Here is a 25,530-nt window from a genome sequence, read left to right on the forward strand (position 1 = left end):
AAGGAAAACTGACATAACTCCCACAAAAAACAACCAACCTGCACCAGATTTGCTACAGATGATGCCAGTCATATCCTTCACATTTCTGTATGTCAATAATTAGATGAGAAGTTAGCCCCGCCCCTTGGTGACAGGAAGTGACCGTTCATAAGGCCTAAATGGCCTGAAGTGAAGTCTGGCTTGCACTTTAGGTTGAGAGAGGCATGGGAAGGATGTTGCCAGGGGAGGCGGTGGCATTATGCCGAGCGGCGCCATGGTGCGAGGGCCTATATCACCGCTTGCGGTTTTAATTTTTTTCTGTAATGCTTTTAATGTTTCATGTGAAGCACTTTGAATTGTCTTGTACATGAAATGTGTTATACAAATAAACTTGCCTTTCCTAAAGGCAACTTTTCTCTCCATTCCCCCCAGAGACTCTCCTCCTTTAGGCTCTGGTGCGAGTGGAAAATAATGATCTGTGAACCTGATTTTGTCTTTTACTTGTGCGCACAGCTGCTTTGCGCTCAGAGGGCTTGTTTTTTTTTTTTTTTGTTTTTTTTTGTTTTTTTTTTCATCAACACCAGTCCCAGAATATGGCCAATAATGTTGCTGGAGGGGGTGGGGTGTGGGGAGGCGTGGTACGCAGACCCAGTGAGCCTCAGACTGGCTGGGTCCCGATGAGGCTGCAAACAACACCGTCAGGCATGGGCTCACACCTCTGAATCCCAGTTCATCCTCCTTCCAGGTATTTTGGAGCTTTGGGACGACGCTTTTTTCTAAGGATTTCTTTTGTTTGTTTGTTTTTTGCTGTTGTTGCTCACAGAAGACTGACTGAAGAGAAGCTGACACGCAGGAGCTGGCAGGTTTTACAGTTGCATTCCGACGCTCAACACTCCTGTCGTCTCACCTGCACTTGGCGGTGGAGAGGCTCGCGGAGACCAGCATGCATCCAGATAAGTGCTTACCTGAACTGGTGGCCGAGAAAAACAGTTTGGACCCCTCCTTCGTGCATGCGGTCCGCCTGCTCGAAGAAGGTAAATCAGGTATTTCTTCTAATCTACTTTAAACCCAACGTAGTGGCTCATGGGGAACACTCATCGTGTTCGTTTCTCCTCGAAGCACCATGGCATAGAATTCAGGGGAAGTGGCTTTAACTTCATTTGAGCTTTATGTCGACACATCGCCCTTGACTTTTAATGCCTACGCTGTTGGGCAGCAGTGTTTTGACTCTGTTGTGTGTTTACCTCTCATCAGCACCACTACGGAGCTTTGTAAAGAGATGCTGTGAGTACAGAAAGTGGAGTGTGTGTGTGTGTAAAGTCCACACGTTTTACGCGCATCCACAGCTCTCCAAGGTCAGTCACTGGCAGACACTAAACGAAGTGGAAGCTTCACAGAGCAGTTCTGCCTGGCTGTGGAACAAAGACAAGAGAGAAGAATAATCACCTTAACTGGATGATGGAGTAGATTTAGGATGTGGTGAGCCAGCTGTTCTCGGCTCTGCTAAAGGGCAAGATTTTTGGTGTTTCATTTTAAGTTGCTAACTGTGGTGAAGGAAGGCACACATCTGCCCACACAGCAATACTTCAGAAAAAGACAGTAACAAACAAACAAAACAAATTACAGCAGCTTTTCAGGAAGAGGGAAAAAATTAATCAGTGATGTTTGATAAAAGCTAAACCATGAAATGGAAAACAAATGTAAGAAAGCCAGCTTATATATAGGAAAAATGTTACAGTATAAAGAGCTGAATATCATAGTAACAGCTGTTTTACTTTTCCTTCTGCTACTCTGCATCCAACATGGTGCAATCAGGTTCCGCCTGCAGCGTGGAAAGCACACCCTCCACAGCATGTAGCCTTGATCTCATCCACATACTGAGATTGTGTTACTTTTTAGAAAAACCTTATTGCCTCAAAGCAAATTTGAGAGCTCAGCTCTGCTTGCTCCTTAGAGATGGAACTTTCTGTAGAGCAGACTGAGACTAGGCTCTAAATGGACATTGTGGGTGGAAATGTAATCACAGGTTAGAGTGGTTTGGTATTGTGGATAGATGAATGAATATACTTTCCATCACTTTCAGATTTTCCTCAGCTTTACCTGGGTTTACAGGATATTTCTTACTTGCAGAGGAAGAGAAAACAAACCGACACAAAACTTAAGCATACTGTGCAGCTCATCATCGTGCGAGTCGAACAGCTGCTGGATTCTTGCTGTTTTTTTGACATGTAGAGACAAACAGGAAAGTCACACTACTCTTAGCCTGTTGCGCTGTAGCTGGACGGGTGTTTGTGCTCTGGTGCGCTGCTCCCTTGAGCTTTCCGATTGAAATGTGTTGGTGAGACACCTAACAGCACCGCTCTTGTCGCTAACTGGGGTTCAGATGGGCTCGTCTGTCACACAGTTCAGTTTGCCAGATTTACTCAAGGCTGACTCACATACCCAGAATGCAAATGACAAAATGTGTCGATTTGCACATTAAAAGGGTGTTATGCATGTGTTCACCTACTGACAACGTTTCCCCCTGTTAATATATTCATCTCAGTCAGTTAAGTAATTATTTTGGCTATGCTTGGACTTTACTCAGCCACAATTAACAACAGAGGCAACTTTGGTGTAGTGCATTTATTTATGTATAAATGTGCAACACGCCATATTGCATGTGAGTTGCATGAAATGTAACATGTAAAATCAGCACAGGAAGCTCAATTCCATGCATCGTCTGCACGTAAACATGGAAGACAATCAGATTTAAAACAACTGAAAATGTTGAAAAAATAAAGAAAATATGAGTTCCTTGCCTTTACTCCAGACATAGAGTTATTTTTCAGCTTTTGCTCACAGAAAGTGGAGAATATCTGTTGATAATTTGATTTATAGATTCCCAGTTTGGAATAGAAATGCGTGTAATCCTACATTGTTCAGCTCATGTTCCATAAGCTGCCTAACATGGATTTACCATAGTCTCAGCTATGATCTCCATATTTATGAAATGAATTATTTACCATTTCTGAATAAATGATGTCACCTTTAAGATCACATGTCTGTCACATTTCAGCTGTTTACAATGGAGCCCCTTGTAGAATCTGGCTCCGAATCAAAGACAGTTGCAGATAATACTTTAGTAGAGACGGAGTTATACTTCTTGTATAATTTGTTATTCAAATTAAAAACTGAACAATAAAAATTATCAGAAAATTTCTACAACAAATAATAAATGTTGCCATTGGTCTCCTCACACACTGTTCGTTCTTGAATGCAAAACCGGTTCACGTTAGTGTAGCGAAAGTTAATGTCTGCTCAGACTGACAGATAAAAGTCAGCTCTCTGTTGTGCTTTCTGCTTCCTCTGACTAAAGAACAGTGGAGTTGTTTTAATAGTGGGTGGAAGTCTGAGACAAGTGAGACAGGCCTTTTATAGATCCCACAGGTTTTCTTTGTAAGACTCGCCTACATGCGACGTATGAAAGCCAATGGTCCCCCTAATAAGCAGAGATTGAGATAGGAAGTGTTGGACAAAAAGGCAAGCACGAACAGTTGAGAATAACACCAGATCTGTGTGTGTATATGTGTGTGTATGTGTGTGTGTGTCTAACCCTAAACCAATCTTATTTCTTTTCCAGTTAATTTGCCTTAAGAGGGACCGAGTTGCATATTTAAGGACAGCTTAACTGAGTTCAGCTTTACTTACCGTGACGGAGAACAAAACACTCTAGTCCACATCATAGCTGATTTTTGTGCTCATCCTTTCTTTTTCCAGCCACTTTTATTAGTATTTGATCAGTCAGCTTTACACTTTGGCCTAAAGCTGCACCTTTTTGTTGTTACATGTGTATGTTATATCCGCAGAAACAGTGATCAGTGATCAAGTAGTTAATTACAGTTTTATTGCATTTGAAAAATTACATTTTTACAGCACTGTAGGTTGATCTGGATGCTTTTTGGAGGGTCTGTCAAAAAAACAAAACAAGCAAAAATCTGATATACATTTTAAGAAGTATCACTAAAGCTTTAATTGAAATAACTTAAACAGCATAAAGAACCTGTGCAATGCACTCATGTACCTGATACAGTTGTAGTTATAGGGAGATTGCAACAGGGAGCATTTAACTAAGATGCTGCAAGAAGTAAAACACAGAGATGTTCAGTATTCAGTCCGAGGGAAAGATTGTCTCAACCATGTGCTTTTTGGGCCACTGAATGTATAAGTTGTTATTCTGTGACTTGCCTCATTAAGGCACCAACCTCATGTTGTTATTTAAAAGAACATATATCTGTTGGAGCATTGTCAATGAAATTAATTTGCAAACATCTAAATCTATCGCATCCAAATTCTGGGACTTCATGGAAAAGCACATCTTGGACTAATGGGACATGCCACAGCGACGCTGCACAACTTACTAATTTCATGAACTGACAAAATATTGCGAATAGAAAAAGCCATCAGGAAAACTTGTTTTGGCAAAGAGACCTAACAAAATACTGAGCGAGGGAAAGGCTAAATATGTTGGCAAACTGCTGGAAATGAATTTGGGAAATACGCAATGAAAGTAAGGGGAATGTTACTGATTACACATCATCATTATATTCTAACAAGATTGGATATAATGAGACCACTCTGGTTTAAAGCTGTGGAGGAAATAACTTGTTGCTAAGGTGCAGTTATATAGTTTTTATTTGTCATTACTGGAGGAAATTAAGAGTGACATTTAGTCAACTACCATCCTGATAAATTCACTACCAACAGTCTGTGGCTTTGCAGAAAAACAGCCTGATTAAATTTATTGTAGCGATTTGTGCTGCATGAGCTGAACAAGAACTCCTTTCATTTTGATGTAGATCTGAATCACTTTGGCATAAAAAAACAAAAAAAAAAAAACCCCAAAAAACGGAGATGGTGTGTCTGTGCAAGGCTGCTCATTTTTAGTTCCTCTTGTTCCTGGTGATAGTTATGTATATTGTGAGCAGAAAAATTAATTTAGCTGCTAATTATATGACCACTTGATGATTAAACTTTCATTATCTAAAATACCTTTAGGTCATACTTTACCTGGACTTTTTCACTGCAATGCACATTGTTATTTACATTAGCAGAGCTGATTTGTGTGCCATTTGGTTCATGAACTCTAAAAATTGATTTTCAATTATCTACCTCTGTCTTGCTCATAAGCTGTGTTCCATGATGATTACATTATGGCTTTGCACTGGATCCAGCAATGACCCAGCTTGTAGTGACAGATAAATGTCAGGCTGTTTGATGTGACCCATTAAAAGGATGCAAAAATCCTATCTTAGGAAAAGGAGACACTGAATCACATTGTTGAGTATTTAGCCGACACTCTGGGAGACTTACAATGATCGGATGGGTCGAATAATATTAAATTCCAAGGTCAGAGCCGTTTCAAGCCACAGAAATGAGTGGATGAGCCAAAGGACTCAGACAATAGATATTAGAGAACAGATTATATTCCTCCCTCTTGAATGTCCACATAAGAAAGGGATGTTCCAAATATGGAAAAAAAGACAGCAATGCCAATTTTACATCGTAACTGGTTTTAATTTCCTAGCAAATTCATATCATTTCAACAAAGGCAACTCATGTGAAGTGGCCTTATGGAACAAGTTATATTTGATTATTAAGAATATAATAGTATCACCCATAGCACCTGTAGCAGTGCTCTTATTTATTACATAGCCTAATCTGTTTGTCTACACCCATCAGCCTCGATGCTCTCTATGAATCCAAATGTTCTTCTTTTAAACAAAGCAAAAAAACAAAACACAGGACATAAAACAGCAGGAGCTGAAATTCAAGTTAGTTAAATCAGTATTCATTATCAGTTCAAGTTCTGACATCCTGCACATCCAATCAAATAATGCCACAATTTTAAATCCATTGATCAGACAACTGATTAATGAAATGATTTTTGGTTCACATATTTCCTGGAAAGTGGTGTACAATCTACAGAATCTATACTTTTGCTCCTTCCTTTAACTTGCTTGAAAACTTGTTGAAAATGTGGCCTGTTTGGATTTCTAAAAAAAAGAGGGAAAAAAAAAAAAAGAAAAAAGACATTTTGAAGATTCTCCAATGAAATTTTGCTCTAGCTTTACCACACTTTCAGCAGGTCACACCAGTGGCTCATTCATTTGCTGATACATGAAGATGCTTACTCACCCCATCCTTCTGCATTTATCTAAATAACAAATACAGACCTGTACTAGTTTAATATGTGCTTTAGGTAGCATAGAATTTATATTTATTCATCATATTCATACAAGCTAGTTTGAGTTTCTGGCAGCTTTGCACATGTCATGGAAGTATCTGGCCCAATGGCTGCGAGTTGAACAGCTGTGCTGCACAGGAAGTGAAAAATACCACAAAATCAAATGGATTACCTTTTTTTGTTATATTTTTTATATAGCTATAGTTTTATATACCCCATATTCTTTCTGAAAGTTTAGCAGAATGAACATAAATACTCTTGGTGATTCATTTCCAGCAGATACAAGTTCATTTTTCAGACCATTGCTTTATAATTGTAGTTAATAGAACGTAAAAATAAGCTATAAATACTACTATAACATGTACATTATATCATGACATAAAGTATACATATAAAAATATAGAAAGATTTCATGCATAGGATTTTTTAATCCTTGTTAGACCAAAAGTAGTTGTAAGAAAAAAAGCTGATCATTCAAACACAGTCAAGATTAAATTGTGCATATTCTTGCTTTCAATATATAATTTTGTGTAATTACTTTCTGACTTGACTTTCCAGTAGTGTGCTTTCAGCAGAGAATTAGAAGATGGCAGAATGATTACTTAGAACATTTAACACTTTTGCACCCTGACAGCTGCTGCATTTACCTTAGTGCGGCTCAGTTAAAAACACATAAACAGCACGAGGCAAAACAGTCACTTTTTCCCAAATCTTATGCATTCCTGTTCATCATTCCAGACTGAAAAGGCTAAAGCTAATTACACATCTCATAGTTCATTCTCCCCACCAGGTCCTCCCCACCAGGCTGAGTGCTATTGCTACATCTGTTCTATGTTTGATGTGAATGAGCAATCAGTTATTGGACAGTAATTATACTGATAAATTTTTGGAGCCAGTGTGAAGTCATTACTGTGGATCTACTGTTCAATCGCTGGAGGAAATCAGTGAATAATTTAATGCTCTTCAACCAAACCTTTTTAATCGTGGCCTCTGATGTAGCTATCGTGGCTTCTCAGAGTAAAAAATATGACATGATAATAACTTTAGCATTGATTGGAGTAATTAATTGACACTTTTACCACCAAGCTATTGTTGAAAGAAACTTTCTTGAGGTGAGAAACTTTTATCTTGATCACTGGTTTGGTGGTTATTCAAAGCCCATTCAGCAAACTTTGCAAAGTCTACTGTGAGCAAAGCTAAAAAATAAAATGAATAAAGTAATAAATAAATATTCCCACTGTGCACAGTATTCGTCTCCACGAAGTGCGTGTCAGACTCCAGGACAATCCTGAGTTTGCTCCACTGGGTGTGATGATGTGCATCTTCATGCTCTGTTTTATCTCATCAAATCCCTGTGTGGCATGACAGTGGCGCAGAGTGGAGATTAATCAGACCTGTGTCGGAAGAAATTAATGCTGATTGGATTCATTAAGGTGTCTCATTTTATCACTGTATGGCTGTTTTCTCTCGATTCACATTTCTGTGTCGACCCAGCAGATAAAACATTGAGGGCAGAAGCACAAGAGACAAATAAATCACAAGAATCACCAGAGACTTGCAAGCACACACTTTTTATAAAGGGGATCCTCCTCAGTAGTAGAAAAAAAGTGGGTGCTTTTCTAGCGTGGACTTCATAGCAAACAGGGGGGATAAACAGTCAAGCAGTAAACATATCATATTCCAGCAAATAATGCAGCCCCCACCTCGCTTCTCTTTCGGTTTCTGTTACTTTGTGCAGACAACAGCTCAAACACAGAAGGTGGACTTTTTTTGTGCTGTTTTCCATTTTGCAAACTCAACTAGAGCTTCCAGTGTTTCCTATCATATCGATAGCAAATAGTTGCCAGAATATCCAGTGTTTAAAAAAAGCCAGTTTTCCAAGAACTCTGCTGTTATGAATGAAAAAAATTAGAAACAAATCTGAATGTCTTTCAAACGTTAGTATTTTAATCATAAATGCAGTTTTTCATACATTTGTTGCCTTTATGAGGATACATGGTCTTTGAAGCTGTTCCTCCGTCACGTTTGATTCTGTGTCACCAAATACAGAAGAAAAGCTGGAGTTTCTAACTTTTAATCCATGCTGGACAGACTGAGCGAATTCTCTCTTTTTCAGCAAAACCTTGCCTCCTAACTCGTCCAGTTGCTCTCACTTATCTGGTACCTGTTCAGTTAAACCGCTGTTATTTCCTTCACTCTTGGCTGCTGAGCAGCTCTGCTTATGCAGTTTGGGCAGCGTAACACAGGGGATCAAGAGCACCAGAATGGCCACTGAGAGCTTTTTACTCATTCACTTCCCCAAATGAGATTTTTTTTTTCTTTTCTTTTTTTTTATCCACTGTGAGGAATGAAACCAGTGCCCTTCAAAGCACATTCTTTGATCTCTGGGCTTCTTCTCCTTCCTACCACACATTTGACAAACGCTGTGCACGTTTCTACCCTGAAAGCTCGTTTTACTTTTAACCTCGTCATATTTCTCTCTCACTAAACAAACTTCTGAACTCAGTCAAAAGCTTCTGACACGTGTAAAAGTGTCCCTCATGAAAAAAAAACCTTCCAAACTACATTTGTGGACAATAAAGTATTATTACTGAACTATAGCAAATAAAGGAAATAAAAACAAACAAAAAAAAAAAACATCATGCAGTGCAAAGTCCTGATCTGATGATACCAGGAGTTAAATCCTCAGGAAAAGATGAACCTACGGCTCTACAGTATGCATCTAATGAGCTCTGTTTCCTGGTATGAAGAAATCTGCATGAAAATGATCAAAGCAATGCTATGTTGACCCCTCCACTTCCCAAGCCTCTTCTGTATGGAAACTTTTTGCCTGCATTGTTGCATCGTAGCTTTTTTAGTGGGCTTTGTAACTTAAAAGCAGTGTTGTTTTGATGCATTTGTTGAAGCGAGTGGCTCTTTCATTCTTCCCAGGAGTGCAATCCTTTCAACAGCTATTCCAGCGCCTCGTTGAGGGTGCATTAGAGTCAAAGAGAGCCTTAAACTGAAGGTTTTATTATGTTAACATGCACAAACAGAGCTAAATACAACTGGAGTCGATAATGTTAATGGGAATGTCAGAGCTTTTGGGGAAGTAACATCTGTTACTTCGTAGTGGCGATGGAAAGTTTATCAGATTTAATGGCATTCCTTCTTTTCAGAAGAACAAATATAATAACAATGTGGCGGTCTTACTGAGTCCCACAGCTAATGTAGCTAAAATCCCCTTGATGCACTAGTATCAATTTGCTAGTGCTTGCACATTACAGATTGAGAATGGTTATCTCTCTGGGCAAAAAAGGTTTGTTCTTTTTCTATTTCTCTTTTTTTTATAAAGCACATTTTGTAAGCCTCTGCTGTCTGAAGACACTTATCTTGTGTAAAGTATCACATAAGGAGATGTGAATCAGCTTGGCTGATGGGAATAAAAGGTTAGGAGGGTCTTCCAGTCTGTTTACCTGTGATTTCAACAAGAGGTTTCCGGCACAGTCTGTTCCCAGTGGAAGCTCTTTTGCAGTCTGGACATTAACCGGTTGACTGGCTTTACATAGGACAGTCATTTCTCAGACTCACTGGGAGACATGTTAAAATACTTTTATGTACAATACCAGCCATAAATTTGGAAACACCAACTAAATCATTTCAGAGAAGTAGGTGAGTTATCCCTTATGTGATCCTGGTCAAATTTCTTGGCACCTTTAAAGCTAAATAAAACTAAATAACCTGTATTACTAAAGAGCATCAAGATGACACACAACTAATAAGATAGAATAAGTTTTTCTAACAAAATAAAACATGCTCAGTTGCAAATATCTCACCTTGTAAACACTTTTTGTAACCAGCTAAGAGTTTACTTCATGGATTGGGGGCTTTTGGCTTATTATACCTTTGCAGAACTTCCTGTTCTGAGAGATTTTCACATCACCTTGCTTTGGACACATTATAAGACAGGGTTTTAAAACCTTTAAAACCCTTTAAAAACTTTGGGTTAACAACTCTTGAAGGACTCAATAGAGGAGTGGAAGGTACATTTGGGTTCATTTTCATTTTTTAGAAGCCACCATCATTTCATCTCTGGGTTTTGAACAAGTTATGTGATGCTTTTTTTTTACTGTATTATTGGGGTGTTTTTTTAATTAAAGGTTTTTTTTCAGCAGGGGAAAGCTGATGGGTACTTGAGTGTTCTGCAGCTGAAAGGCTTTTCTTTGCATGCAGTTCTTCAGATTTATTTAGATGTTGATTTGCAAAACTCAAATGCTTAATTCATTGTGATGTTATATGTTATATTTCTGCATATGATGTTGGACATTAGAATAGTGCTCTTTCACTGCAGAGTCTGATTAGTCTTCATGAATAGCAGGCTTTTTCATTTGCTTTTCTATCAGTCTTAAGAGTCTTAGAAAGTATGTCTTTTATAACTCAACTTAACCTCTATGATTCCTGTTAACTTTTAATGCTGTTAACGCTCTCTTATCTTTTTATAACCCTCTCCTTTGTGAGCATCAATTATTTTAATTTTCAGGGTATGAGGCAGCTGCTTAGAGGACTCAGTAGCAACTGAAAAATGGGACAAGGTTTGAAAAGTCAGAGTATTTGTAAAACTTTTAAATTTGCATCACCTGCCCTTTTCTAATGCTGATTGCAAGTTATAGCCCTAAAAGCTAATCACGGCAAGAATAATCAGAGGTAAAGTTTTTGACGTGGACAGATTTTTTTTTTAAGTCCTTTGCTTCTTTTTTTTATCCCTTTGAAATTGTGAAAAACAAAGACACTTGAGTATTATTGTTTAAAAGATTTATATAAATGTTTTACCTGAAATGTTTACTTTTTAAAAATCTGTTTATCAGTTACTTAAATTATTCACTAACGCATTCAGCAGGGGTCACAAACACACCGATACACACCGCTGTGGACTTAATCGTTGAAAAGACTTTCGCCTGAACTCCAATTTTGAGACAGAATTGTAGATTGGGTGTGAGTCAACGCAGACTAAGTGCAAAGAATTGGAGGCAGCATGATCCAATTGAAATGATTTTCCCCCAGACAATCAAGCACAGTCAGAAGGCTTGGGTAGCGCTTGCATAAATGTGATCATTTCAAGCTGTTGGAGTTTTGGTGTTTTTGATTTTCCAGATAATGACAAAAACACAGCCCAAAGCCGGCTGGGATAGGCTCCAGCTTCCCCGCGACCCTGAATTGGAATAAGCGGTTCGGAAAATGAATGAATGAATGAATGACAAAAACAAGCAGCCTTAGTTAATCCATCTATCCATTGTTTTCTGTACCTGCTTTATTCAGTTCAGTCATTGGAGTGAAGTTAGGGTTGCTGCCATCAGGTGGGAATCAGGGTACATACCCACTGGGTCAACTTATAATTGAAAATTAGCTCTAAATGTTATAAAACTCAGGATGCGTGCTAAACATCAGCTATACATGTGTATACTGGTGTTCTCCAAATTCAATATTTAAATTCGCAAATATTTTGCATGAGTTTTAGTGTGGATTTATTGCTTTATTTCTTTTCTTTTTAAACCCCTCTTCCTTTGTTGATTAAATTTTCAATATACTTTCAGAAAAGCATACAAGTGGTGAGATATCTGTTTACTGAACAGTTATGCCAGCTAATCTTTGATCGTGCCGGTCCGAGTGAAGTCCAGTTGTCTAAATGTTTGTGACCTTTAGTGTAGTAGCTCAGGAATTATCTGTGATGCGTTTTTTTTTTTGTTTGTTTGTTTTTTGTTTTTTTTTGTCTTTTTCATGGTAGTCTAAGTAATCTTTGACAGATGAACAACTTAATTTCTAAATCCTTTAACCCATAAAGACCCAAACCCATGAAAAAATATCAGGTAATTCATGTGTTTTTAGAATGAGGTCTTTATTTGTCCCTTTAACAACATCTGAAATAAAAAAAAATGCCAAAGGTTTTCAGGGATATTTACCATTTATTAGCATGTGATATGTCAAAATTATTATTGTGTAATCTTCTGCTTTTTGGTGTCCATTAAGAACCAGAAGATAAAAATCAGATTGTGTTCCACAGAAATCTGAGCGAAGTTTGTACCATAAAGTGATGCCAAATGTAGCAGAAACTGTATGTATCATAAATGTCCCACTGGGTTCATATGGGTTAAAGTATTTCGGGATTACCAGCTGCTATTAGAAAATAAACCTGCAGATGACTCAGTGACTGGGTCATATGCAGAACATACAGAGTGGAACGTGTTCAGAGAAGAGTGATCAGCTTGATTATACAGCTTGATTAAAGGAGATATAAGATGGATAGTCTCACATTGGTATGTATGCAAATGAGGATGAGTTAATAATTTTCTATGTATATGCACAACTTTACACTGGCTACATAGCAGACTTTCAGTTGTAGAAGCAATTCATCATATGTATTTCTTCTTTTTATTTTTGCTTTTCTACAGAGATGGAGAAGTATGATGGTGATGAATTGAGAAAAGATGGTGACACGAAGAAATACCTAGACATTATCAGCAATAAAAACATCAAGCTCTCCGAAAGAGTTCTTATTCCAGTCCAACAATATCCAAAGGTAAGGAAACTCAGTCTTTGCATCTCTTGACAGTATTTTAAAATGACTTGGACAAGGAAACTGTACAGCAAGATTGACGAGGATGAGAGCTACATTTGAAAAACACAAAGCTTGTTTGTGTGTAATATCGTTATGGGGATTTTTTCTTGTGGTTAATTGGTGGATGGAGACTTCTACTCTGGGCATTTTAGCTTGGCTGCACCTGCTCACAAACGCTTTTTGAATTGAAAATCCCTCTGAGCCTTAAACAGGCTTATATAAAGCCCCCCAGGCAGTGTGTGTTTATTTTGATGTAGTCATCAAAACCCAAAGTTTTCAGAAGACTAAAGCACCCAAGGGTACAGTGAGGAGCAGTGATCATAAATCACCGCGCGACACGGTGCTCCGTATTCTGAGTTATGCAGTGTCAGTACTGACAAAGTCTGAAATGTAGCCTAATGAGGCTGCTCCATCAGGCATCAGAGCAACAACACACAGCTGTTTGAGGAGACCCAAAAGCCTTCCCTTCCACTGAAGTCAAGAAAAGCTCCACACACCTTTTATATTTTGACTTTGATGCATCAGGTATGATTATATTACATATGCAGTCATTGTTGCAATATCTTGCAGGAAAAGATCAAATAAAGTGTGTCATTAATAAGGAGAGTAAAGCTTCTTCTCATTTTTGGCCAAACAGTTAGTAAATGATGATGTATTTCCTTTTACTTTGGGAGCCTTGCCTGTTCCTGTTTGGTTAGATGTTTAGTAATTAAAATTAAATGTCATTAACCATCTGTTTTATGTATTGGTATACCTGACAGAAATACATGAAAAATAATAAGTAGGATCTAAAGACTCACTTGCAAATTTAAATTATGTTTTTAGGTTATTAGGAGAAAGTGGTTTCAAAGAATAAACTTTACAAAACACCAAGATACACTGATGGTTACTATTTCTTTACAGATTCTATTACAGCACCTACTGTCACCTGGACATTAGTTTGTTTAAATGAGATGAAAAACAAAATGAAAAAAGTAATTTTTTAAGAAACACTGAAAGGTTTAAATTACTGTTTGAAGCTGAAGCACATATACTTGTACCTCACATTAAACAGAACTGCTTGTCATAGTAGCAATGGACAATATTTTACAATGTTTGCAGAGCACATAAGTGATGGTTCTTCTGCAAAACTGTGTACATGAGGTAACTAATTCAGAGTTTAAGCCACTATGAGACACATGACAAGTATGAAAGCTGCAGCACTTGCAGCGGTCGTTTCAATGGTTACTGCACAATCATCATTTTAAAGCTGTCTTTTTTTTTTCTTTTTTTTCTTTTTTACTTGTGTGTGTTTTCCAGCAAGTTCACCCTCTGAAGTGTCCTTTCTGTACAGTTGATGTCATTGTTAACATGTTTCGTCATCAGTTATTTTACTAATATGTTTCAAATACTAGAGGTGACTCTCTTTTTTTACTCTTCGGAACAAAACTTAAACTACGTGTGTGCACACTCTAATGAAGGATGTGTGGGGCAAAATTATGCATACTGATAAGCATCTCTCTGATGGTTATACCGATTTGAGACTAGTAGTTTTAAAATACATGACAGATTTTAAAAATTGATATAATTAAGTTAAAGACTAGGTTTGTCATTTTTGCTAACTTCCACACATGCTTTGATCCATTGTTTCCCTTATTGCTTCCTGAAACAAAATTTAAAAAAAAAAAACCATGGGAGGATTTTTTCTAACTTGGTTTGAGTTGCAAGGTTTTGTTCTTAATTTCTGTTTGAATATTGTAGACCAGGTTGCCTTGCTTACACTAAAATTGCCTCCGTTTAATAATTTGCGTTGGCCAGCTAGAAGTCAGGATTTATAAGCGATTTACATAAAGCTATTCCAGCAGTTTTTAGCAGCTTATCCACAAGCAGCTATTCTAAATAAAACACAAACACTTTGCTACAGTTATTTTAAACTACTCAACCAAATTTTCAGATGAAACTTTGCAAAAAGAAGCATCACATTTCATTTCTCAACTTCATCTTCAGTCAGAGAAATAATTTGAAATTCTAAGAATAAAAGATGAGTAGGCTTATATGGAACTTTTAATAATTGGGAAACTGTTTGTTATGATGATGCATATATATTTGTTTAATTTAAAACAGAAACATTTCCATATCAAATGAAATTGGCCAAAGTAATGCTTAATTTTGAAGCTGGGGAGTCAAATTAAAGGCCCGTATCAGTTCTATCACAATTTTTAAATGTCTTAGAAAAATATTTTGTCAAAAGATTAAATGTTTTGTTAAAAAAAAAAAAATATATATATAGTATGGTTTTAATATTTAATCAGTCTACAAAGTTGTCACTTATTAAATTAGTGGAGGAATTAACAACTTCTATTGACAGAAAGGAAATTAGTCATGGGATCTTTATTGACCTGAAGAATGCTTTTGATAAGATAGATTTATGATCCTGCTCAGGAGGGATTCTTGGATCTCTTCACATTTAAGAAATCCAGTGTATTTTTTTTTTTTACAACAGATGGAACTTTTTATGATAACTTGAAAATTATTTATAACTTCAGATTATTTGTAGTCAGATCGGTCTGTTATACCAGTAGAACTATTATTTTTTTGTATGATTTTTAATCTTTACAACTGAAAACATATAAAAGGTCCAGTTAAAGAACCAAGGATAAAAACAAATAAACCAATTAAAAAATTTCCCCTTAAATTCTCAATCAGTAATTAAAGCATACTTAAAATACAACAGTGATTCATTTAATCGGTATTGCAATGCATTAATAATACAGCTCAAATCAAAACACTAGAAAATATTTGTACAGTAGTGTTTGGTGAGTGAATACCTATGGATGACTGTACTTTCAAATTTAAGAAAAGATTCTTGTAATAGTTTTGGACTAAATGACTTGGATCTGAAACCACAAGGCCTGGGTGGTGCACCTGGTCAGCAGCGCTGAGAACCTTCAGTACATGCTAGAGAAGCATTAACCACGGGGACGCAATGGGATGTTAAGGGATGTGGTGGCACAAATATGATCTCCTGCTGTTAATATGTTGTTGTCAGACACAACATGGTGCAGTGGAGGTTTAAGAAAGTATGTGACTCTGCATATATAGCTGTTTTGGCAGCATGCCATGTGGGATATAAGGTGGAGGGGATCATAACGTTATGCCTCAATAGTGCAATTTGTCAGTATAAAACTATGATAGAGTTAATAAAGTACCTATTAGTGGATGGAAAAATGGCTCTCTCTCATATACCTACAATATTTAAGTACATCCCAACATACATCTTCATTTACATATTTTGAGATCTGATTTAATGATCATGATACACTTTCCGATCCATACTTGGTTGTTTTACTTTGTTGGGAAAATGTATTAGTACTTTTATTTTTCTACAAGTTCATCCTTACTACTCAATTTGAATTTCTTTATCCACTGTGGACTTACATGTGCAAATGGGGAAATTATTATAGCATTGACTTGCAAGAAAAAATGTTCTGGACCAACAAATATTTAATAATAAACATGCAAACTGTGGGTTTCAGTCACTTCCTTTATGGCACTGTAGCAGTGTCTTTGCAATGAAATATTTATGAATCTTTGGTTTGTTTTGATAGCATCAGTGCCTCTATGGAGCAGAGATAATAAAACTGCACAGCTTCACCCACCTGAACGACACAGGCCTTTTTTTTTTCTGCACACAGTTTAACTTGGAAATAAAGCTTTAACCAACCAGATTAATAAGTGCTTGCAATATCATTCATAATACCTGCACTCTCATTACTCCAGCATGTAAAAATGTGGACAATGAAAACTATCTGCAGCATGTCAAGTGCCACTTTGAGTTTTTTTGTTTGTTTTCAGAACTGGATGCTTCACATTAATCTTCCCTCAGTGACTTTGTCATATCGAAAATCATGCACATGACTTCTTCCAAGTAACAATTTAATTATCTTGGATTTAATTACTGGCCCTGTGATGGACTGGCGAGCTGTCCAGGGTGTACCCTGGACAGCTCGCCCAAAGCCAGCTGGGATAGGCTCCAGCTTCCCCGCGACCCTGAATTGGAATAAGCGGTTTGGAGGGGCTGCACGGTGGCGCAGTGGTTAGCACTGTGGCCTCACAGCAAGAAGGTCGCTGGTTCAATCCCTGGCTGGTTTGGTCAGTGGCCTTTCTGTGTGGAGTTTGCATGTTCTCCCCGTGTGTGTGTGGGTTCTCTCCGGGTACTCCAGCTTCCTCCCACCATCCAAACACATGCATGATAGGTTAATTGGTTACTCTAAATTGCCCCTAGGAGTGAGTGTGAGCGTGAGTGGTTGTTTGTCTCTGTGTGGCCCTGCGATGGACTGGCGAGCTGTCCAGGGTGTACCCTGCCTTTCGCCCAAAGCCAGCTGGGATAGGCTCCAGCTTCCCTGCGACCCTGAATTGGAATAAGCGGTTCGGAAAATGAATGAATGAATGAATGAATGGATTTAATTACCATACAGTAAGACGGCAGCTGTAAGCTTGAATGAGCATTGTGCGAAAGCTAAACAAATTTCTGACTTTCTTCTGTTTTTGCTTTAATTATGTAAAGTTGTGCACCTGAGTAACAGGTGTATATAAATAACAGGGAAATGCATTGAAGTTCCAAAAAGTAACTAAATTTTGCATAAAAAGTAAGGACAGTAGTATTTGGTCAATTCTTTCTCTCTGTTAATAATACCTGTTAGGTTTGTACATCAGAGCAAAGCATGATTATTTCCCTTTACAATCAGGAATATCTTGTCTATATGGGATGTTTTTTTGTTGTTTTTTTTTTTTTTCATATTACTGCGGGAGAGTGCAATTATGTAATCCACCAAGCAACTCAAGTCCAGGGTACCTACAGGAGAATATTGCAGGGGATTTTAGAATATTTCTACAAGCTTTACACACATGTTCAGCTGTGTTTTTTGTTTTTCGTTTTTACTCTGTAAAATCCAACACCAATTGGTAATATTATGGGCAAGAAATAATCATCCAAACATTAATTTCTTTACTTTTTGGGTTGAATGAAGTTGAATCTATCTCTGCCAGGGCAGAAGTTGTGATGGTAAAAAATACACATATGGCACATACATATAGTATACTGTATATACATGTAATAAACACAAGTTTTAGTGAGAACAAACTTTCAGTGAAGTTCAGTATTAATATATTGTGCTATAAATGTTTAAACTGATATAAATATCTGATATAAATATTTTACAGAAACCATTTATCATCATGGCGTTCTGATTGTTGTTAGATTTTACACTCTCATGTTAGAAACTGCTGGTTTGTCTGAAAATATGCACATTGTTTTGGGAGAGGATTGTTTTATTACTAAGATTAATTTTCCTCTTTTTTTACATTGTCTTTGTGGGGCATGCACTTCAAAGAGGTGCTTTATCTGACTAATTATCATTAACTGAAAGTGCAGTGTTACCAAGATGTCTAAGACGGTGACACTGCAGTCTTATGAGGTGCTGACTGTGCACTTAGGTCGCAGAAGCTGTTGTTGGACAACTGCTCTATGGCCCCATCCCTGCGGACTGCAGCTTTGCTTACCTTGCAGAGATGCAACCATTTAGTTTGTTGTGTAGGACCAGAATCTTTAGCTTCTTTTTATTGTATTCAATATTATTTTTCTTATAAAAATGTTTGTTTTGGTTTTTTTTGCCTCTGTGATTCTTAAGTTCCTTGACTGCAAGCTCCACTGCTTTCCATTAACCATCTAACCTAAGTTCTGACTCACACTTGGGAAACAAAGTGAATGTGATTAACCAGCAGGCGAGGAAAAAAAAAAAAAAAACATTGAGAAAAATCTCATCCTATTTCTAATTCACACCCCAAGAGCAAATGAATATTTTTATCAGATCTTTATCTCTTAACATAAGGAGAAATTATAACTTTGATTTAATTTCTTTATTTTAAACATCTTTGATGTTAAAACCAGTGGATGTACATGCAGTTTGTAGGAATGTCTCCCCTTCACTGTAACAATGACAGACATAAAACAAGAAAGAGTTTATAATTTTGAGTTATGTCTGCTCAGAATTTGCAGATAAAAGGAAAATTCCCACAGTTAGGGATTTTGAGCTGAACTTAGAGATGTCTGATATTATCAGCACGCCGATATTATTGGCATATATCGGCATTGAAATGCATTATCGGAAAATATTGGTTTTTACTTTTCTTATGACAAAACTTTTCCACATGCTCATATTATATATCAAGCTCAGCTACATCTCCAGTAATTCAAAATGACAAAATACAAGAGATGTCGTTTTTTAGATATCTTTGTTTGTTCGAACAATATCGGTATCAGTTGATATCGGTATCAGGAATTAAGAGTTGGAGAAAATCTATATTTTAGATATCAGTAAAAAGAAAAAAAAAAAAAAACAGTATCGAACATATCTAATTAAAACCAGGGTAACTTTTGGACAATAAATGGAGCATTAACAGAGACACAGAAAATCTATATGGATCTTTTTTTATTCTCTAAGAAAGTGACTCAGTTGGCAATTTTTAGAGATTTAAAATCAATTGAATAGAGTGAAGAGTTCCCAAACAAAGCTTAATCACTGTCTCAACACTGACCTGAGGGAGAAGCAGCTAATTGATCTCTATAGTATCCTGCAGGGCTCTCTCGACTAAAACACAGCTTTCACAAGACTTTCTGCAAAGATAAGGAATATCCAGCCAAGTGGGAGAAAGCTGCCAACTGTCTTGTTCCTCTTACAGTTTATTCCAGACTTTACATGTGCTGTTGTTTTAAAATTGTTAATATACCTGTCACGTGCACATGCTTAGTGTTATCTGGCTTCTCTGTGTATTGCAGTGCTGATATTAAGTTATACAGATACATATTCACTCCCGTCCGATGCGTTGTCTAAAGTGGAAAGCTTGTTTGTTTTGTGTACCATGCACTGTAAAATCTTCACCAGGCTTACTGTTGTTTTGCAGCTTGTCACAAAAGAGGGAAAAAATGAGATTCGGCCTTGTGGCATTTCTCCAGTGACCCAACCAACACTTTGTCTTTTTTAATCCTGAGACTGTTTGAAAATTTAAAATGTAGAAATATTGTACCATGGAGGCAGGGTAATATCAGTTAAAGCGAGAGGGGGATATATACTGTTTAAGGGAAACATAGTTAGAGTCACAAAATTGTGCAACAAGTTTGCTATTTACTCACCAAACAATTTGATAAAGAAAAAGCACTTTTTTATTGTCACTTCTCTATCTTTAGTATCTAATGAGACAGTTTGATTAGCAGCTAAGAACCATGGGGGACGGACTAGATTTTCAATGACTGACACTGTCTCCTAGTTTGAGTCCAGTTTTTCTTGCAAACGTTAATAAAGTTAATGACGAAGTAGGGCTGGCCAAAAACCATGATCACAATATTTCATTTATATTGTCCATCATGGTTTTTGTTTAGACTTTTTTCAATGCTACCAGTTTTAGAACATCTGAACTGAAAAGAAACTTGAAATTAGTTTGACATTTTACTCAAATACAAAGCAAATTATTTAAGATCACCATCAGAATCTTCATAAACAAGAAGGATGAGGTGTTTTTTGCTGGCTTTGTTCACCGCTGTGAAAAATGAATATTAAAGTTTTCTTGCAGAGAGCAGCTCTAAGCGGGACATTTCCATTAGCACCAGTAGTGTAACTTTGTTTCTGAACCCCTGATAGTAAATATTCAACAAGTTTAAAAGCTATGAGGATTTTATAAATAAGGACAAAAAAGCGTTTTTTGTGAATTCAGTTCATCACTGTGACGAGTACACGACACCCACATGCCCAAAAATCAGCTTTTCTCAGAGAGATAATGCCAGATTTAGATTTTTGAAATAGCTCCAGTGATAACTTAACTTTAAAAAGAATGACTTCGCAATCATCAGACAACTCCATCAAATTATAGCTGAGGAGATTGTGATGATGCCGTATAGTCACCGCTGCTGTTCTCCCTCTAGTAATATACATAATTTCTTCAGGTTTTTTACTCCTTCAGTCATCAGGCTACTGAAGTCCGGCAGCCATCTTTTTCAGTAACTGTGCTTGCACTGTTTGTAATGCTGGTTCTGACATAAACCATTGTTTGTTTCTTGACTGATTGTCTACATATGATGTGTAGGTATGTGAGCTACAGATAAATAAAGTTGTCTTGACTTGATTATTAGCTAGAAAATAAAAAAGGCATTTTTCTACTCTCATATAAAAACTGTTTTCTCTGTTGTCTTTAATTAATACTGAAAACACATTTAAAACCCAGGAATTGTGGGGTTTTTTTGCCAGTTTTTTTTTTAGCTCATCAGGCTTGTGACCTTTAAATAATGCTGCTGCAGCTGCATCTTAGCTGTACAGAAACCCGATTGTTAGCGGCTCATAGATGTCAGTATCCTAGAGAAAGGTCTTATCATACGGAAAGGTGTTTTGCTAAGATAAGTGCTGAAAACAGTAGAGGGAGCACATAATGTGAATAAGAATCAAGCGCTTTATGATTGCAACTTGCTTCCAATTTGGGATACTACCGAGTCAACGTTTGTGTGATGGGTTTGTCCAGCACAAAGCTGCACACCTGATATAATGAAGATAAACTTCATCCATCTCTTAAAAACCATCCCAATTGTCAAATACAGTTTCTCAGTTTCATGCAAACTATCATTTCAGCCAGACGTTTCAGTATATTCTGCATTCGTTCTGTTAAAGTTTGAAAATAAGGTCAAATATGATGATGGAAGAATGGAGAAGTTACTCACAGATTGAGGAGGTTATACTGGAATTTACATCTGTCGAAAGTTTTGGGAGTACCAAAAGAAAGTTTTTGGAAATGTATCCTTCCTAAAGCTGCTTGATTAAACAAGAACAGATAAAATGACTTTACATGATGTGAAATCTCGCATGTATGAGCTCAATATTCAACTCTTGCAGACTCTTGTCTTGGTTATAATGTCCCGGTTTTACTGTTTTAGGTAGCATGTTAAATCTTGCATTAAGCGGCTGTTTTATCTAAAAAAAATTATTTAAAAAATCAAAAACCTATGTATTATAAAATCATCATTTGCATTTTGTCACCGTAGACACGAGGAAGTTAGCATCACATCAGCCTGTGTTAGAGACCAGACCCATCACAGTCCACTGAAAACAGAGGAGAATAGGGTGTTGAGGTAGGACTCAGCACAAGACAGACATGTGAATTAAACTGAAACTATCATAAAGAGTGCTGCAAAGGCAGGCTGAACACATTATCTAACAAAAACCAGAATCAAGCCCAAATAATCTCCCTACCAGTCAGATTGATAGACTGACTGGTTGGGAGTTAAAGCAAGTCGGAAGAAAAGAATGGTGATCTAGCAAAGGCAGGAAACTTGATTTATTTTTATTATTGATTGATTAAAATCAGAAATGAGCAGGAAGTCAATATAACAGGATACAAACGGGGAAAACAATTCATTAGATTACAAACTAAACCAGAATATGACGTTTTCAAAGCAGTGAACCAGGACTAACCTGATAGAACAAACACCCCGAAACCACCTCAAATCTAAACTTAAAGTGTTGCATTCATGGACACAAACAAATTCATACTAATGCTGCATATGGTCAATAGAATGAGTGTTAAGAAGCTTCTTATGTCAAGTTATGAAGCTGACATGCACTGAAGTGGAAATAAGTTGCCTCTTTTTCTTGAAATATGTCATTTTTAGTTGGTTTTCTCAATGACTGATTGACTGTTTGACAGCCTTTTGCTGACATGTGAAAAATACTAGACTATACAGAGTAACTGCACTTTTATTAATGCATTTTGAGCAGCCTTTGTAAAGTTCTGTCTCTCAAGTTGTTGACAGTCAAAGGTATTCTAACAGGAAAACTATGTTGCTGCTGCTCTGACAGCAAACCCCAGTCTGTGCTGATCACTTTCACGGTCTTAAGCGGCTTTTGTAGCTTTGCATCATTTTGGCATCGCCAGCTGCGTTCATGTGTTTGCTCAAGCTGTTTGTCACCTGAATGAATTTCAGCCCGGTCTTCAGAGTAAGGTATTGTCATTTTGCATTTCAGCATACGCTTGCATGAACATGTGTCCTTTGAACCTGCAAACAAGCCCACATTTGAAGGTTAGAGACGTGGAGGTGAGTGAAATCACTGAATCTATAGCAGGAGACTTTAGGTACAGCTACAGTGTGATGTTAGTGTTTTATTGGGTGATTAGGCTGAAACAAATATTTGTCGCTTAGAGTTAAGAAAAGATCAGTTTTGCACTGTTTGACAAGGTTGAAGTTAAACGTGTCTTTTGGCTGAGAATCCTTGAAACCATACACATCTGTTGTTTCTAAAAATATATATATATATTCTGATGACAGTTTTGAATTAATGATGAGCGACATATTTGTCTTACTTTACATTATTAATGACTGGTCTTTTTTCTAGTTAATAGTGGACAACAGAACCAAGAATTATAACTTTATTGTTGGATTTTAGCAGTAAATGGTCCACAAACATGACATACTGTTACCACTGATTATTAGGGCTGTGATGATATGCTTATGTACCGATTCGATTCCGATTTTTTGGGTGGCGATTTGATTTAAATTGTGATTCTCACAATTCTTCGATATTGCTGATTTTTGTAGACTAAAAACAAAAAAAGTAAAAAAAAAACAACAAAAAAGAAACACAGCAGCCAGATCATCATTCTGCTGCCATACTGCACAAGAAGACTAGTTCATAGATCAACGAAAATGATAAAAAGTTAATGATGGATTATTTTTATTTTACGGAAAGAAGGGATTTTTTTTTAAAACAAAAAATCAATTTTAACATTGTTAAACAAAAAAATCCTAATTTTTGATTTTTTGATTCAATCTTACCACCCATACTGATTATCATCACACTAAAAATAAATAAATAAATAAACATAAAATAATAATAATAATATTAAAGATCTGATACTGGTTTTTTTTAAAATGTTTTTTTAATGTTTTTCTGTACATATTACTGTTGGGACAGTAACTCCTACCCTGTCACGCAAGTCCTTAAGCAGACACTTGTCTGGTTTCTTTAATGTCTGTGGAGCCTTGATGGAAAACTGGGTAGTGGGAGCATCTACTGATATTCTCACTGCCCAGTCGCAACCAGTTGTCATTAAAGCCAAAAGCTCTACCTGTGGCTTTAATCCTCCTATCAGACAGAGTCTGGATTTCCCAGCACAGTTCACTAACCTGGCAGTAAGTGCCTCAGGACATGTTGACTGGCCCAGTGCACTGCTTATAAAAGGCAGAATATTTTTTAACCTGAGAGATAAAATTTTGTTTTATTATTCAATACGCAATGCCAGCGTGTCTTGTCAGTATTTCCTACGCTTATTATAGAACTGACCTAATACTGAAGCATGGAAACATGCTAGTTTGGCACATTAAGTCACCCTGAGGTTGCTTTGATTTGTATATATTATTCATTTCATATGTTCGTAAGAGCGCTCTTTGATGTTTGCCTTCATATTGAGCCTCTCCTTTTATGTCTTTTTTTTAAAACTTTATATTCAACATTGTGAAAAACAGAGCCATGAAAGTGTAATATATTATTATTTTGAGTGTATGAAGATCTTCTTTCATGCTTCTCTGATGGATTATATATTACCCTGTTGGGATCATTTTTGACATGATGCAGTGAAGGATAAAGATAGAACGCTGCAGCTGGTGCTGGCTTTCATACTATCTTCCACAAAACAGAGGCTGCAGTTTTACACACAATGAATACGGTAAGCTCCATATGGTCCAAGATCAATTACAAATTCCATATGAATATTAACGGCTTTATTCTCAGGGAGCTTCTCAGGGTGCTGTGTTACAGGTGCAAAACTGTTTCTAAAGGATTAGTCAGCGTGCTTTTAAAATTTTCACTGTAAAGCCTCTGAGAAGAGCTATTGCATGTGTTAAGGTTTGGAGAGAAGCAACGCTATGTTACACAGCATCTCGCTCTTTGTAATTTCACCTTTGATTTTAGTTTTTTATTTTTACATGTTATGGATCATTTTTCAGTCTCAGGAATAGACACGAGGAATCCCACATGACCTTATTTTATTCTGTGGTGTGAAAACAGCTGCAAAAAAAAGTGTGAATCAAATTGTTTGTCTTGTGCTTACAGTTTATAAATTTCCACATGATTATTTGAGATTTGTCATCTCAAACAGAAATTACTGTTTCATATTAGTGTGAGATAAATTATGTATGTATGTATGCATGTATGTTTTTATCTATGTATGTATGTATGTATGTACAATAGTATGTATGTATGTACAATAGTATGTGTGTATGTATGTATGTATGTATGTACAATATGTATGTATGTATGTATGTATAGCTGCACAGAACCAGTAAACAAGGTGAAATATAAAAAAAAAAAACTGATCTCTTATTTATAAAACACAAATGCTCTGTCTCACAAGCTCAGAGAAGGTCTGTATGGATATTTTGGGCTTCAAAAGAGTTCTCGACAAATTTAACACTATTATCTTGCAGCAATGATTGACTCTGTGAGGGACAGTTGAAAAAAGGGACAGTGACATTGCTTTAGGCACCTTGTCAAACTCAGCGCGATGCCCTCCGGTAGCACACAAAGATTTTCAACTTTTTCCAGTCACATATCAGGATTTGCAGAAACCATTAAATGGAACTCAATCTGTATATTAAGTCAGGTATCCATTTGAAAAATTACATGTAAATAGACAAAACATGAAGATCAAGTGGCAC

At 36.8% G+C, this 25,530-nt stretch overlaps 1 protein-coding gene across 1 annotated transcript in view; it reads left to right on the plus strand.

Moving 5' to 3' along the window:
- Nucleotides 1-855: 855 nt before the first annotated feature.
- The window catches only part of khdrbs2 (KH domain containing, RNA binding, signal transduction associated 2), a gene marked incomplete at its 3' end in the record, with an annotated part of 64,100 nt that continues 39,425 nt past the window's right edge, over nucleotides 856-25,530 (plus strand). Inside the window, exons 1-2 of the mRNA XM_079249255.1 lie at nucleotides 856-1,013; nucleotides 12,631-12,758. Of these exons, the coding sequence (XP_079105381.1) occupies nucleotides 923-1,013; nucleotides 12,631-12,758 (219 nt within the window). The 5' untranslated portion in view covers nucleotides 856-922. The remainder of the gene's footprint in view (nucleotides 1,014-12,630; nucleotides 12,759-25,530) is intronic.

This window comes from Telmatherina bonti (genome assembly GCF_933228915.1).
Source record: "Telmatherina bonti genome assembly, chromosome: 11".
NCBI classification, from domain to species: domain Eukaryota; kingdom Metazoa; phylum Chordata; class Actinopteri; order Atheriniformes; family Telmatherinidae; genus Telmatherina; species Telmatherina bonti.